The sequence below is a fragment of the Typopeltis vanoorti genome, chromosome 6 (genome assembly GCF_054136105.1).
Source record: "Typopeltis vanoorti isolate ZY-2024b chromosome 6, IOZ_Tvanoo_1.0, whole genome shotgun sequence".
Lineage (NCBI taxonomy): Eukaryota > Metazoa > Arthropoda > Arachnida > Uropygi > Thelyphonidae > Typopeltis > Typopeltis vanoorti.
The window spans coordinates 71757865-71773382 of NC_143554.1; the positions used below are offsets into that span (position 1 = coordinate 71757865).

At 32.7% G+C, this 15518-nt stretch overlaps 1 protein-coding gene across 1 annotated transcript in view; it reads right to left on the minus strand.

Annotated features, from left to right (window-relative positions):
- LOC150105533 (bone morphogenetic protein 2-like) overlaps nucleotides 1-15518 on the minus strand; it is a 41050-nt gene that overhangs the window by 11234 nt on the left and 14298 nt on the right. Inside the window, exons 2-3 of the mRNA XM_090394245.1 lie at nucleotides 9310-9533; nucleotides 4647-4946 (exon numbers count right to left, since the gene is read on the minus strand). Of these exons, the coding sequence (XP_090250371.1) occupies nucleotides 4647-4946; nucleotides 9310-9533 (524 nt within the window). The remainder of the gene's footprint in view (nucleotides 1-4646; nucleotides 4947-9309; nucleotides 9534-15518) is intronic.

A 15518-nucleotide genomic window follows, 5' to 3' on the forward strand; every position in this document is an offset into this window, starting at 1 on the left:
AACCCTTCTTATTTTATGACCCTTATGCTATTAGAGTACTCGAGGGCCATGGGGTCTTTTCATTTCTGGCCTTACAACTATGCCCTCTCTCTATAAACCTTACTATAATTCTTCTATAATCTACTCTTCCCCCCTTCAATATACCGTATTCCTCCTATGGGTTTAAATTCGGAAGAAGGCTAGATCAGAAGCCTTAAGGTAGCAGCCCTACCACCGAACTATTCCATCGTCAGGCTAATCCCCTGACATGGAGAACATAATTCTCCTTGTAAGCTGACAGAAAAAGATAATCGGATTGAATTTATGGGAAACGACCCTGGAATGGAAAAGGTAAAACAAAAATGGAAACGACAAAATATAATACACATAGCAAACTGGAATGTAAGAGGAATAGCATATAAAGAAATAGAATTAGACCAATTATTAAACGAAAGAAAATTTAAAATAGCAGTAATCACTGAAACAAAAAAGAAATTAAAAGGAACTATGAGAACCGAAAATTTTAATGTGATATACAGTGGAGTCGACAGAGACCAAGGAGCACAAGCAGGATCATGATTTGGATTCATAACTCTCTTTCAAAACAGTTAAAACATTATAAATTATGGAATGAAAGAATAATAGAAGCTAGAATAAAAATAGATAGAGGCTATTTAACAATAATTGGTTTATATGCCCCAGAAGAAGGAAGCGAACAGGATAATATTGATTTTTATAATCAGCTACAAAACATATATAATAAAATAAATAAAAATGATTACGTAATTTTAGCAGGAGACTTAAATGCAAGAATTGGAAACACGAAAATTAATAATAATATAGAAATACATGGAGAATATACTCTAAACAGGAATAGTAAAAAATTTATTGACTTTGTAGTTTATAATAACCTAAAAATAATGAATTCTATTTATAAACATAAATAAATATACTTGGGCAGCAAGAGGATGGAAATCAATATTAGATTACTTTATATTAAATGAAAAGACATCAAAAATTTCACTAGATATTAGAGTTCACAGAGGATACGAAATAAGCAGTGACCACTACCTTGTTAAAATAAAATTAAGATGACCACCTAAATGGCTACAAGTAACAAGAACAGAAAGAAAAACTGAAACATTTGTTTATAAAACTAGACTATTGAATGACACAAATGTACAATGGCTATATGAACAAAGAATTAACCATTATCTAGATAAAATAAAACGAAATGAAGAAATAGAAACAGAATAGCTTAATATAAAAACGATACTAAATGCAGCAGTAAATGAAAGCTTAGGAAAGACCAAAAAATTCAATAAAAGGAAAAAACTGAAGATCTAGGATGATACAATCAAAGAAATAATCAAAAAGAAAAAAGAAGCCTATCACAAATGGTTAAGCAGTAAAAGATTAGAAGATGAAATAGAATATAAAAGAATAAGAGCCATAGCTAAAAGAGAAGTCAGAAAAAGACATAGAGAATCATGGAACAAATTTGTTTCTAATTTAGAACATGATTTATATAAAATAAGACCCAATGTATATAAGATTTTGAAACACTTAAATGCAAATACCAAAGAAAACATAAAATTAAACACTGAATTGAAATTAGAAGAATTTCTAAATTACTACACAGAATTGTGGACAGACAAATATTTTAAAAAAGACAACTGGCAAGCAATTAACGAAAATGAAAAGGAAATAACTAAAGAATAATTATTAGAAATTAGCCTGAAAGAAACAAGAAACGGAAAATAACCTGGAGAAGATAAGCTAGGTTCAGAACTATATAAATACGGAGGAACAAGATTCAAAGAAAGACTCTTATTATTTTTAAATAAAATTTATTCAACTGGTATCCCCCCAATAGAATGGAAAAAAAGCAATTGCGATTCCTAACTTTGAAAAAGGTAATAGAGATGACCCTAAAAACTATAGAGGTATCAGCATACTAAACTCCTGTTACAAAATGTATAGCAGAATCTTAAATAGCAAATTAATGAAATAATCCGAAAACTTTATTTTAGAAGTGCAGAATGGATTTAGAAAAGGACGATCATGTATAGACCCGGCCTTTTGCCTAAAATCAATAATAGAGAAAAGAAGAGAATACAATTTAGAAACACATATTGCATTTATTGACTTTGAAAAAGCATTTGACAAAGTTAAAAGAAGCATTTTACTTAACATATTAAAAGAAAGACAAATACCAAATAATATCCTAAAAGCTATCACAAGTATATATGAAAATAATCAAATACAAATAAGATTAAATCACGAGCTATCATATACGAGAGAGATAAACCAAGGGATCCGACAGGGATGTCCCCTCTCAGCAACTCTTTTTAATATCTACTTAAATGAAATAATAATAAAATGGAATAAAAATTTACATCAAGGAATTAAACTTTCTCCTACAGTAAACTTAAACACGCTCCTCTTTTCCGACAACACCAAATAATAATTACAAATTCTGAAGATAACTTGCAGAAAGGAAAGTTATTTTAGATCTAAATGAGATATCCAAAGATTATGGTATGATAATATCAAAAGAAAAATAAAAAACTATGGCTTTTAAAGGACAAGATCCAGCAAGAACTAAAATAGTAATAGATAACAAGATCTTAGAACAGGTGAATTCATTTAACTACCTAGGATGTATGATCGCATATGAAAATGAAAAAGATATAAACGTAAAAATTGCAAAATATTTAAAAATCACAGGTGTAATTAACTCTATATTTAAACCAAACTTAGTTCAAAAACAAACCAGACTAAAAGTATACAATACATTAGCCCTACCAGTCTTAACGTATGGAAGCGAAATCTGGACAATAAAACAAAAAGACAAACAGAGATTAACAACAGCAGAAATGAAGTTTATGAGAAAAACTGCAAAGTATACCCTATTTGATCACAAAAGAAATGAAGAAATTATGAAAGAATTAAACCAAGAACCAGTAATAGAAAAAATTAAAAACTATAAACATAAATGGATGGAACACGTTCAAAGAATGAAAACAGAAAGATTACCAAAACTAGCCTTAAAGTACAAGCCATTAGGAAAAAGAAAACCAGGATGTCTTAAACGATTCAACGATGGCTTTTAAGGCCGGAACAGGCCGTACTAGGCCTAAATCCTTGATACGCATGATGATGATGATGATGACGTATACACTGTACTTACAGTGTATATGTATATTTCGAAAGTTGCAGAACCCCACGATTTCAAGCCACGAGCCGCCATTGATGCGGAACTAAGTTACTGAGTATTTTCAGATTTAGAACGGCTTAACTATCTCATCAACATTCACAAATAAGGAACTGAAGTAGATAAATGTCCGCATTGTTGGTTACAGAGAATGAAAATATGAGGAGGGAAGATTATTGTGATATGTGTATTGAATCTCAGTTACAATGGTACGGGCACCAGGTCAGAATGCCACAAGAGAGGCTCCCCCAGCAGGCCCTCTTGCCAAGCCAGAGGGTAGGAGGCCACGCGGCAGGCAGGTCAAGGACTCGCTGGATAGACTATAGCCAAAACCGTGGATGGACACGTCTGGGAGTCCCACCAGAACACCTGAGCTTGGTGGCGGAGGATCGTGATCATTGGAAGTCCCTCTCTCAGCTGCTGTACCCACAACCCAATTAGGAAAGGTGGGCCTTGAAGATGGATGGATGGATGTTGAATCTCATGCCGCGTTCCCAGAAGGTTCCTATAGCAAGAAGTTTTAGAAGGAAGGAGAAAATATATCTTTATACATTTATCATTTATCTGTCTATCATTATACGTCCACAAATGCGATGTCTAGCTGCTTCGCTATCTATAAAGCTGATATTTCTTGTCATCTTCACAAACTACTTCTGTGTAGTTTATTACTTTGCTTACCTAGGCAAAGCCTAGAACAGTCCATTAGACAATATTATTCCTCTGCCTCTGTTTGAAGACGTGTCTTCCTCCTCCTCCTCCTCCTCAAGCTTCATTTAAACGTTCTCGACTCTCTTTAAAAAACTGACTCAATTTTAATGCAATTAGTTTGATTAATAAGACCTCTTTTACTGCCTTACTCCACTCTTCATGGAATTCACTTCCATTGAGAGTGCAGTAAGGCAGTAAAAGAGGTCTTATTAATCAAACTAATTGCATTAAAATTGAGTTTTTCTGCGTTTAGATCCAAATTCTGCTCAGAAACAGCGAAAGTGTGAGAAGTGACTATTCTTGATTCATTTTTGTTTAACTTCAGTGTCAGCATCCTATGGAACAAACTGTGCTTCTTTTCAACAGATTATCCATCCCACCCTTTCTCTCTAATAAAACAAACTTCCATTTACAGTATTTCACTGTAACTACAATATAAATATACAGATGTTTAAAAGGCATATCAGTGACTTTCTGTCTAATTTCCTTTGATTCTTCTCAGGATATTTTGCATTGAATAAGTGTAAACGTTTCATGGATCGATTGCAATGAAAAGAAATAAATCAGAATATTGGATAAAAAGTGATATTTTGCATGATTAGATGTTTCTGAACATTTATTTAGCATGTCTTAGAGTTTACGGAATTACTTTTTAAATAATTGTAATCCCAAAAAATAAACAAAAATAGGAAATTAAAAATTAAGCAATTTTATTAAGGATCTTAATCAAAACTCATAATACCTCTTTTGTTCAAACGCAGAGGCTTCAGGTACTGATGAATTGATATGTTAAGTTCATTGTTAATGCTGTGCTCGAAGAGGAAATCCGAGATTTTGTATGAAGACAGCAAGGACTGCTTGGGATTCCGTATAACAAAATTCGGGTCATCGTCAGGATCTCGAATCTTGAAAAGACGAAGCTTTGCTGACATTATGGAGATCTCTGTGGTTGAAGAAGGTCTGGGAAAGGTGATATCATAATACAAGCGAAATGACAATGGATCTTCCCAACGTTCACGTTCTGTATTGTTAGGGACAGTACCTACAAAAGAAAAATAAACTTCTGTCTGTTTCAGAAACCTCAGATATACATTTTATTTAATACCTTGCTCAGCAGAGGGACTAATTTCTGGATTGCACAGTAGAAAGAACAACCTTTCGTTGGAAAGATCTAGGTTCGAATCTATTCTAGGACGCAAATATTCATAAGGGGTCCTTCACCAGAAAACGAGCAACGAAGTCTTATACAGAAGTAGGTAGGTTTCTCCTCTGTTTCTGGTTTTTACTTCCAGCAGGAGAGCACATATAACTACAAGCGTGATATAATGGCATTCTAGCCGTAGTTGTTTGACGTTCGTAATTATCCACAACTACAAAATGTCTAAACGTTCCTAATCATTCACAACTACAAATGTCTGAAGAAAATATAAGTTTATGCTTCTGTTTGTAAGATTCTGTTGTAAGATTTCAGTATGATAATCTGCGCAGTCTTTTTGTAAACACGCTACGGAGCGAAATGGTAATGACTCCTAATTTTTATATTCCAAATGACCAGCCCAAGCAATAAAAAATAATTCCTTATGAAATATTGGAATTTATTTCTTCTTAAATGACTCCCATAGAATTCAATGTAGTGGCAGATGTAAAATGTGACTAATAACTATAGAGAACAGAAATCAGGTTCACGTTTAACACTCGATTCATTTGATTGGTATTTTCTTTTATCGCTAAATCGAAAATCCTGTTATAGTTATTGGATTTCTATTTATAACAGTGCTATTCAAAGAATTAAAATGAAGTGCACATGATCTTTACTTGTCCCTATTCTCAAATACCATAACAACAAATTAGATAATTTATTAATCTGCTGATACATCACAAAACAGCATCTCCGAAGTATAAAAATTCTTGCCAGCAGTTCAGAAGGTATACTATTAATTAAACAATTATGGAACATTTCAAAAATATTAATCAAAAGAATTATCGCGGCGGTCCTCTAAGTCGGATTTAATGTTGTGCTAGGCTGTTAGGTTGAACATGATGTTGTCTCCGAAATTTTTGGTAAATTAATGCAGTCCTGCTTGTTGAGATATTTGGGGAGTGCTTCCTTGCTGATACCATTCTGAAAGTAGTCTTTCAAAGATTGGTTTGTTCTTCATGAATGACAGTCGAATGTTGATTGAACATTCTTTTCTGGACAGTTTGCATGTTTTTTTGAATGAAAAAAAAAACCTAGATTCCAGGACAAACCTGCTACTGCCTTATGAGGCCGTCTAACTTACCTTCAATCGAAAAGTCTCTACAAAGTAATCATGAAGGCTCATCACGTCCTAGAGAGGATGTGATCCCAGGTATTTGAACTAAAGGGTATCGTTGTTATCGATTGAGTCACTTAAACTTGTCGCTGCGTCTATGTAGTACTGAACCTTTCTTCCATTTAATCGTGTGAAGGGATGGGGCGTTGCGTGGTCTGCCAGTCCTGACTTGTCATAATGATGGCAGTGCTTGCATTTCGTTTTTATTTCTTATGTCCTTTCAGACGGGATTGCCAGTCACGAAGACGCCAGGATATTTCTTCTTCGGTTGGGTAGACATGGATTCGAATCCCGTCTACAAGGAACTTTTATTAAGGGCTTTTCATACGAAGGCAAGTTAGCAGATCTCATACGGAGTTGGAAGGGTTTCCTTGAAGCTTTAGTTCATCATCGCGCGTCATGATGAAAAGTCATAGTTTCCGGGAAACCTTGGCAGAGAAATACATGCAGTAAACAGATAATATACACTTTGCAGCTTAGTTGTTTCCGGCAGTAATTCAAACCAAACCAGTCCTTCAAAGTTGAGGTTAACTGATTGTTTTGCCCATCTGGAATACGCTCAGTTGAAACCATAGGTTACTTTATACTCTCCTGGTTATGTTAATCCTTAGTAGAATAGATAAGAATTGCTAGTATGATATGCGGTGTAAAAGTGATGTGAAGATTGCATTTATTTATCACTTTGACTATGTACTCCGGATATTGGGGATGGACAAAGTAGGACAATGTATTATATCTGTTTTATGAATGTTATAACCATTGGCTGAAAAAACGTGCTGCATAGAAATATTATGACAAGAGCCGTGTCATTGGAACAAGCCCTGGCTTTTCATGTTGGTGTTTTCAGGACACCGTCGTAGCGCTAGTTCGGGCAAACGGTGCGATTGTTTATTTCATTAGCTTCTAATGTGTGTTCTATTTCTAGAAGTATAAAAAAGACAGTAATAATAATAATAATAATAATAATAATAATAATAATAATCCACAGTACTAGGTCTTTAAGGTCCATGACCTACCCAAATTGACTTTCGTAACCACAATTTTCGAATAAAGTGGTTCGTCCTAATGCCTAAATGTATATTTTTTAATTATAGAATGTAAATATAGAATGTAATACATTTAGGCATTAATGCCTAAATGTATTACATTCTATAACAAGGATATGAAAGATCCATCATCTTTTTATGGGCAAATAAAATGAAACTTAAAAATTTTTGAATTATACTAGAGAGGTTATGAGAATATAACCTTCTGCATAGGAATTATGATGGTTTGCATTACTAGAAAAACACAGATTCTACTAGAGGTCCGTATATTATCCTTTTATTAGTGCATTGATTTCACTGGCTTTGACAGCTATTTTGAAATGTTGGTTCTCATCAGAGACCAGGGAGAAATCTAAGAGTTCAAAAATCTTCTCTTCACCACCAGAAGTCCCAGTCCCACCTTGTAGAGAGTTATATTCTTCATTCATAAGTGAACTCTCAGTAGCTGCATAAGTGCAATTTTAGGATATAGATCATCCAGAAAGTATTCAGCAAATTATTTAATAAATATATAGCAAATTTAGCAGTTTCGAATTTTGCCAGAGAGATTATGCCGAAGGTTATATTCTCATAAACTCTTGATAAAAACCGATGGAGTTATGCAAGTATGTTGTCTATTTCTCCATCAAAGCGAAGTCTGTTCCTGTAGTGAAGATGTTATTTCAATCGTAAATCCTCAGTCGACGTTGTAATTCTTTCCAAAGATGTTCTGTAGGGACTTTGTACTGAACATTCTGATGACTTCATTTACTGTTTATTCAAACCATATTGCCACAGCCATTGATGTAGTGTGTTTCACAGTGTATATATTATCATCTCCATACTCAACAGGGACGTTTCCAGGCATATACAGTAGAAGTATATTCAGATTCAACGTAATGTTCGATATGCATTTTTTCCTAGTCCAAATCATGAGAGGCATTTTGGTGTATGACACCAAAACATTACCGCTTCTCACATTTGCCATATGGGACGATACCCTTTGGCTTTGGTAAATAGCATTCTCATAGCAATATAGAAACTGTCATACTATAACACATTGTGATTTGAAGATAATGTATCGTGAGTTTCTACTGTTGATTTTATGATTGGTAAGGAATACCCAAAGACAGCCTTAGCTTATTGGAGATAGACGTTTCATAGTTATGGTTAAAATGTAAGGTTATGTGAAATACATATTGCCATTTCTCTTTAAAGGCTACTAAGTAAATTCAACATGATGATTTATATAAAGAAGCTTTCTAAATAGTTCATTCTCCTCTTTTTATCCTAAATACAAACTGTATATCATGTATCAGTAGATTCCTAAATTCTTGTGATATACGAAATAGTTTGTATTTAGGATGAAAAGAGTAGGAGAAGCTATTCAGAAAGCTTCTTTATATAAATCATCATCATGCTTAATTTTGCAACCTTTAATAAGAATTGGCAATATATATTTCACGGAACCATACTTCTTAGGAAACTAAATGTAATAATTTTCCCCCATAACTATCAAACTTCCAATGAGCTAAGGCTGTCTTTGAAAATTCTCACTAATCGTGAAAACATGTTAATACTTACCAATTCATATTATGTCTCTTATCTTTCTGGCAACATCATCAGTCTTATATAATTCATAGTGGTATCTAGGAAACAAGCTAATTAAATCATACGATGTCAGTGAGTCCGTTATATAACCTATGTAATCATGACTACTGTTGTGGGTATTCTTGTCTGTTTGTTTTCGTCCCAACTTTGAGGAGATTTTAAAACCACGTTCGATTTTAAAAGTCTCATGAATATTTCTCGCATCCTAGACAGAATTAGAATATAGATATCTTCAACCAAAGGGTACATTAAAATAATAAAAAAATTTTTAAATAAATATAAAAGCGAAATAAAAAAATAAACAGTCTTCCCACAGTACTGATATATACTGAAGGTTTACAACCTTTCATGGGTGGGATATATATATATATATATTTTTTTTTTTAATACATTAAACTTATTCCTAACATAATTTTAAAATTATGTTAGGAATAAAAAATAAATCTCAACTTACATGCCGGGTAAAAACTCTGAATTCTCTCAGCATACAATCTGATAGGAGTTTCAACCGTATTCTTGTGAAAATGGGAGCGTGTATGGTGCATACGTTCAATGAATTCTGCCATGCGCTGTCGTTCTTCTTCCGAAAACAGTGGGAGTGTGATATTCGGTTGTCGGGATATACCAAGACGGCGTAGAATCTGAGCTTGAATCAGAAATAACCTCTCTTGCTTCTTTCTGTAAATTAAATAAAATGTAACTTAATAAAATTCAGTTTATTTCCATTATTTTGCATTTATCAACTTTGTAATGGGAAATAAGTTTAATGTATTATTAGAGGTTCTCATATAAAAGTCAAAGTCTAATTCGAAGAAATGTCTTTGTATTTTATTGTATTAAAATAAAGAGTCGCTTTTTGTGTTAATTAAGTACATTACTTGACGATTTACTTATACATTTAAATGTAATATTTAGTTACATTTCGTAGTAATTTATTTATGGTAGACGTGATTACAATCATACATACTACATGATTGGCACTTGCCTGGTTTGGTTAGCGTATCCGCTCTCTGACCAACAAGTTGAAAGTTTGAATCTCGGCGTGAATATAGATATTTGTAACATTCTCAAAGGTAGGATATGAATTTCATTGTTCGGTGTAAGACCACCGTTCGGCTTATTGAAGGCCAGAAGCGACTTGAAGAAAATGTTCCATGTTTGATCTTTATTACATAATTTATGGATTATGAGAAAAAAAAATATAAAATTTAATTAAAAAATCTAATTATACTAATTTACAACTTTCGTGAGATGGAAAAGTTTTACATTTTATAAGCATGAAACTGTAAATATTCACTTATTTCAGATGCATTATACTTCTCTTCATAGTTGTCACCAGACAAAACCAGTTAATTTATATGCGCACTACAAACTTGCAGTTGGTGAAATATCATCTTGTTTTATTTATTTACGTAATTCATAACGCGGTAGGGTGCAGGATTTGTACACCAGTACCCTGGATTGTTTACGGTTGGAAAGCAAAAAAGAAACTTACTTAGTTGAATATATATAGCTTGTGATTTTTGGAAATACATGTGAAAGGGAAAGCTGTTTCCAAAAAGTAGAAATAGAAATAAGAAATTAAGAGTAAAAGTCAGTTTAGTGAGTCTCAAATGAGTAGAATGTGTTGCTTCGTATGGAAGAAACATAACATTATAAGATATCGATAAATTATAATTATCAAATATTAGTATTTTTTCTGACCGCTAATCAAGTACATTCATTCTTCATAATTTTAGGTGAATTTTTATTCTTTCACTCTTTTTTATTGTTTCTAATTTTTATTTAAATATTTGTTAAAATTTTATGAGGCTGGCTTTTATTCTTTCAAATAACCTTTAAGATTTTTGCTCGTAAAAGTCATAGTTTAAAATTTCTCAAAATTAGCTCTTATTAAAAGAAATAGAAACACATACATATACTGAAAATTATCACAGTACACTGAGTGAAAAAGCCCTGTTTGTAATGTAAGACTCTCCTACTCCTTTGATGTAAATAAGTTCGTGTACGTCGACACACAAATACCTTTTTTTTTTTTTATGTCTACCCCTTACTCTAAGTCGTTGACCCCACCGTTCCCGTCAAAACAACTTGAATTATACTTTGAAGCTGTCCAAGAAACGCGACATGGTTACAAAATAAACAATAAAAAACTAGAAGAAATAAAAAAAAGTAGCACAATGTTTTAGAAAATTGCCACAGTGGAGGTTATAGTCATGGGAGTGTAGTGTGTTCTAGCTATTTCAATCCCTTCTTTTGCTGGTTTTCCTCGATTAACAATTATACAGAATGTTTCATAGAAAACCAAGCATATCAGCTTATACATAAGCTTTTCCTTTAGTTTTCTTCCATCGTTTTCTGTTTGTCAGAAATAGCAATGCAAAGAAATAGATACAAATAAGATCACAATACTACTTTCGACTAGACATGTTTAAGAAAAAGAAAAAAATCACATTAATAATGGATATAATATGGTCAAATTAATTTCATATCTGGTGAATAAATGTTGTTTATATGAAATAAATAAATAGATAAATACATTTTGTTTATACGAAAGCAATACAGTGCTGTATAATTCTCAAGAATCTATCTATATCTCCATAATAATAACATGCGAACTTTTCCCAGAATCTCTGCATTTCTATACATACTTGCGACTGAATTAGAAATTTTTATTTTACTTATAAGTATGCGACTGTCCATAGCATTTCTCTGATTACTTGCGTATAGTTCGGCCAGATATGGGTGGGGAACAGCTTTCATTAAATGCTCCGGTTAATTGCTGCACACAGGAAGTTCTGTTTGTCCGTACAAGCCTTCTCAGGCGGCGGTGATCTTGTTCCTGAGAGACTATCTTAGGACCACAGTTACTCCTCTTAGACAAGCAATGTTATTTTCCCACTGATATCTCACCTTTTTGAAAAAACAGTCAGCTCTGCTGTTTTCAAAATCGTTCACTCCAGCCAGACTGGTAGCTACAATAAGCCCTTTATCGACCCCCCCCTCCTCCCAAAGATCTTTTGTTTTTCCCATTGTGATCAACACTATTGATGATTATTTTTGACCATCAGCAGCAGCATTCTTAAATAGTTGCCTAGAACACATGGTGACGCACGTGACTAAGTATTTTGCATGTATGCTGCGTAAATAACGTTTACGTATCATAATGGTTTCTAATTCAGGGGCCGGTATGTGTACCTCAAATCTACTATAGAGAGTATAAGTTTCCTTTCACTTCAGTACTACCAAACCGCAAAACAGACTCACTGTACTGTGACAGTAACTTGAAGAAAAAATGAAATCGTCATGGGTGTTTCGGAAATTGTTTTGCTTAACATATGCATTGCTTAGGTGAAATTAATTAACAATTTTTTGAGAGATACTAAATTGTTCTGTCGATACCGAAGTATTATTATTATTATTATTATCTTTATCGTTAGTATTGATTTTCTTATTATTATCATTCTTTCAAAGTTTAGATTTCTTTTACTTTTTACCTTTTTCCATTCCGAAATTTCATTTTCGGAATGGAAAAAGGTCAATTTTATTTAAAATTGATGTCTATGATTTAGATTTTGTTTTTTTAAATTTCAGTTTGTCTCTTATTATATTTCACAATTCATTTATATTTTATTTTTGACTTTTTATTCACTTATATTATCTACAGACTGGTGTAGCTTTGTATTGTTCAGTGTAACATTGGGCATTACATTCTTAGAGAGCGCAGTTGGAAAAACGATGACAGGTGCAGTTAAATTAGAAAAGACATGCGCTCGATTCTCATCATTATGTGATGAACTTTTTATATGGATCTTTCACTTGAAGATAAGTTAGCTGGTTTCATATGGAGGTAACAGTTTTTTTTAGGCAAAAATACAAACCAGCCTGAGAACACACACCGTTAACAAACAAAAATACGTTCTGGTGGTAGCGGTATGGAGTTTAATTGATTATGTAATATAATGAAGAATGTCCTCCCGCAATGAAGACTTCATGAAGGCACCATGTAATCACAAAATTGTTAATGATTTTATGAAAAAGTTTTAAAACATGAAATATTCTGAAGTAGGAGTGTAATCCAGTGTGTCTAATTTTTTGGAGGACAAAGGATTCTCGACAAACTGAGAACCTTGATCTTTGTTATGCCATTTCGGACTTGCAGTAAAATCAGCCAATGAAAATCGTCTACCATTCAAACTTTCCAAACATCCATGCTACCTTAAGATTCTAATCACATCCTGGTAGGAACAGTGCAGATGAGTTCTTTCTGCCATTAGAAGGAAGATTAGAAGGAAAGTTGGTCGTTTATTTTATGTTTCAAAATCCAGATCTGTATTGTAAATAAATGTTGAAAAGAAGAACAAATACAGAACAGAATCGAAAACTAAAGTGAAAAAAATGACAGTGAATTTGGATTTGCTATATTTTATGGTAATTTCACGATCAATAAATTTTTTTTCAATCAAATCAAAATATCAATCAATCAAAATATATAAAATGAAATAACTAATTAAAATCCTATTTCCCTTTCTTATTTTATTTGAGTATATTTTTTCAATCTCCTTCTTTTCCAGGTTTATAGACCAAGTGGCCTGTTCCGGACTCAATTCGATCTCTTTTTAAGGGTCTTCCTCTGCATCGGATACCTTTTGGGTGGTAATTTAGAATTTGTTTAGGTATTCTGCTTCTATTCATTCTCAGAATGTGTTCTTTCCATTTTTCTCTATAGCAAATCACTATTTCATTTAGGGAGTTTGTAATTCCAAGTTTTCTGATTTCTGATTTCGCTGCTTTTCATTTTGTCCATTATTGTGACTCCTTCAGTTCTGTGCAGAAATTTCATTTCGGATGATTCAATTCTTCTTTCATCTGCTTTTTTTTATTGTCCATATCTCACTGTCATAAAGTAAGGTAGGTTTAGCTACTGTATTGTAGATTCTTATTCGTGTGTGTTTTTGTACATAATTGGGTTTAAAGATTTTATTTATAATGCCTGTTACTTTTAAAAAGTTTGATATCTTTGGTTTTATATCAGCTTCATTTTCATATGACATTGTGCATCCTAAATAGTTGAATGTATTTACTTGCCCTATTATTTTGCTGTTTATTACTATTTTGCATCTTATTGGATTAGCAGCTTTGAAGGCCATGACTTTCGTTTTGTCTGTTGATATTTCCGTACCATATGTTTTTATCAGATTATTTAGACTGCATAATGATTTTTGTAGTTCATCTTCATTGTTTCAATCGTTTATCTATTTATGTGAGACAATCATTTTTCATCGTTGTGTCGTTCTAATTGTTTCATTTCTTACTTCATTTGCGTTTCATCAATCTATGTATCAGTGTTAATTCAATAGGCGTTTTAACAGATATAATATACTAGCCTCATGCCTCATAGTCTTAGTGGTTTCGCCATAATTCCTAACAAATCAACTTACTTCGCGGAAGGCGAAGCCTCTCTTCAGGCTGGAGAAAAATCGGATCTTTTTTTTTTTTTTCGATTGATCCCATCATGTCTTGTTCATAATATACAACAGATTTTATTTTCGACCTACTGGAAGTGGGGATTCCTAAAATTTAGAAAGTGATGAACATTTTTTTTTGTCAAACATTTTGTTGGTGTATTACCATAATATCTGTAAACCTTTCTAAAATATTCTTATTTGTAACTATAATTTAGTTCCAGAACTATTTTATTGAGCCATGAATGCTATAAAACTGTATGGATACAAACTAAACTATCTTTAACATTTGCAAGGTTCTCATTTCAAAATATACGCATATATTTAGCATTGACGCGTGTTAAATAAGAGAGACCTCCTGTTTCTTGCGTGTTCGGTTGCGCAGAGCTAGCCGCATGACCTTCAAGGTTGCTCGTTCAGTAGTGTTACTTAATCTTCACTTTTCTTTTCTTTGCTAAAAAAATGCTGTTTACATTGTACTCAATAATCTTTCTGTCTTCCTTTTTATTATTATTTTTTTATTTCATGATGCTAACTCATTATGAATTTTATATTTATAGAAAATTGTGAAAATAAAAAATAATAACTTAAATACTTATATTTTTATCGACATAATATACATATATTTATTTTATATGCCTATTGGGTTTTCCCTACTCTTCAAAACAAGCAGCTGGCGAGAGAACACACGCCTCATTGATAGCATTGCAGACTACTGAAATAGGATTAACCATCAATAGTCTGCAATGGTTAATCCTATCTCAATAGTCTGCAGACTATTGCGATAGGATTAACCATCTTCATATTCCACCGCAGATATCAATATTAGTTTACAGAAAAAAAGTAAAACTACTTGGTCATAACTTCCTATTTTATCTAATACGTGAAGTAATAAGAGGGATATTGCACTCAAGGTGATAGTGAGGTAGTGCCCACCACATTGCGCAAAAAAGGGGGAAGATATTTCATTTCCAGTGAAGAACTTTGTAAACATTGATGCAAGTAGTTAGTAGTTTACTAAGTTTAGGCCCGTTTGATTAGATTTGTGTTGTCTGTTCGTTATATATTTGTAACATGTATGCATATTATTTTCTCTGTTCTGGTCTGAGGTCATTGAAATCTTGTATTTGGGATATTTATCAAAATTCGACAAACCATCTCGATTTTTTTAAATCGGATCATTTTAGCACTCTTTTGA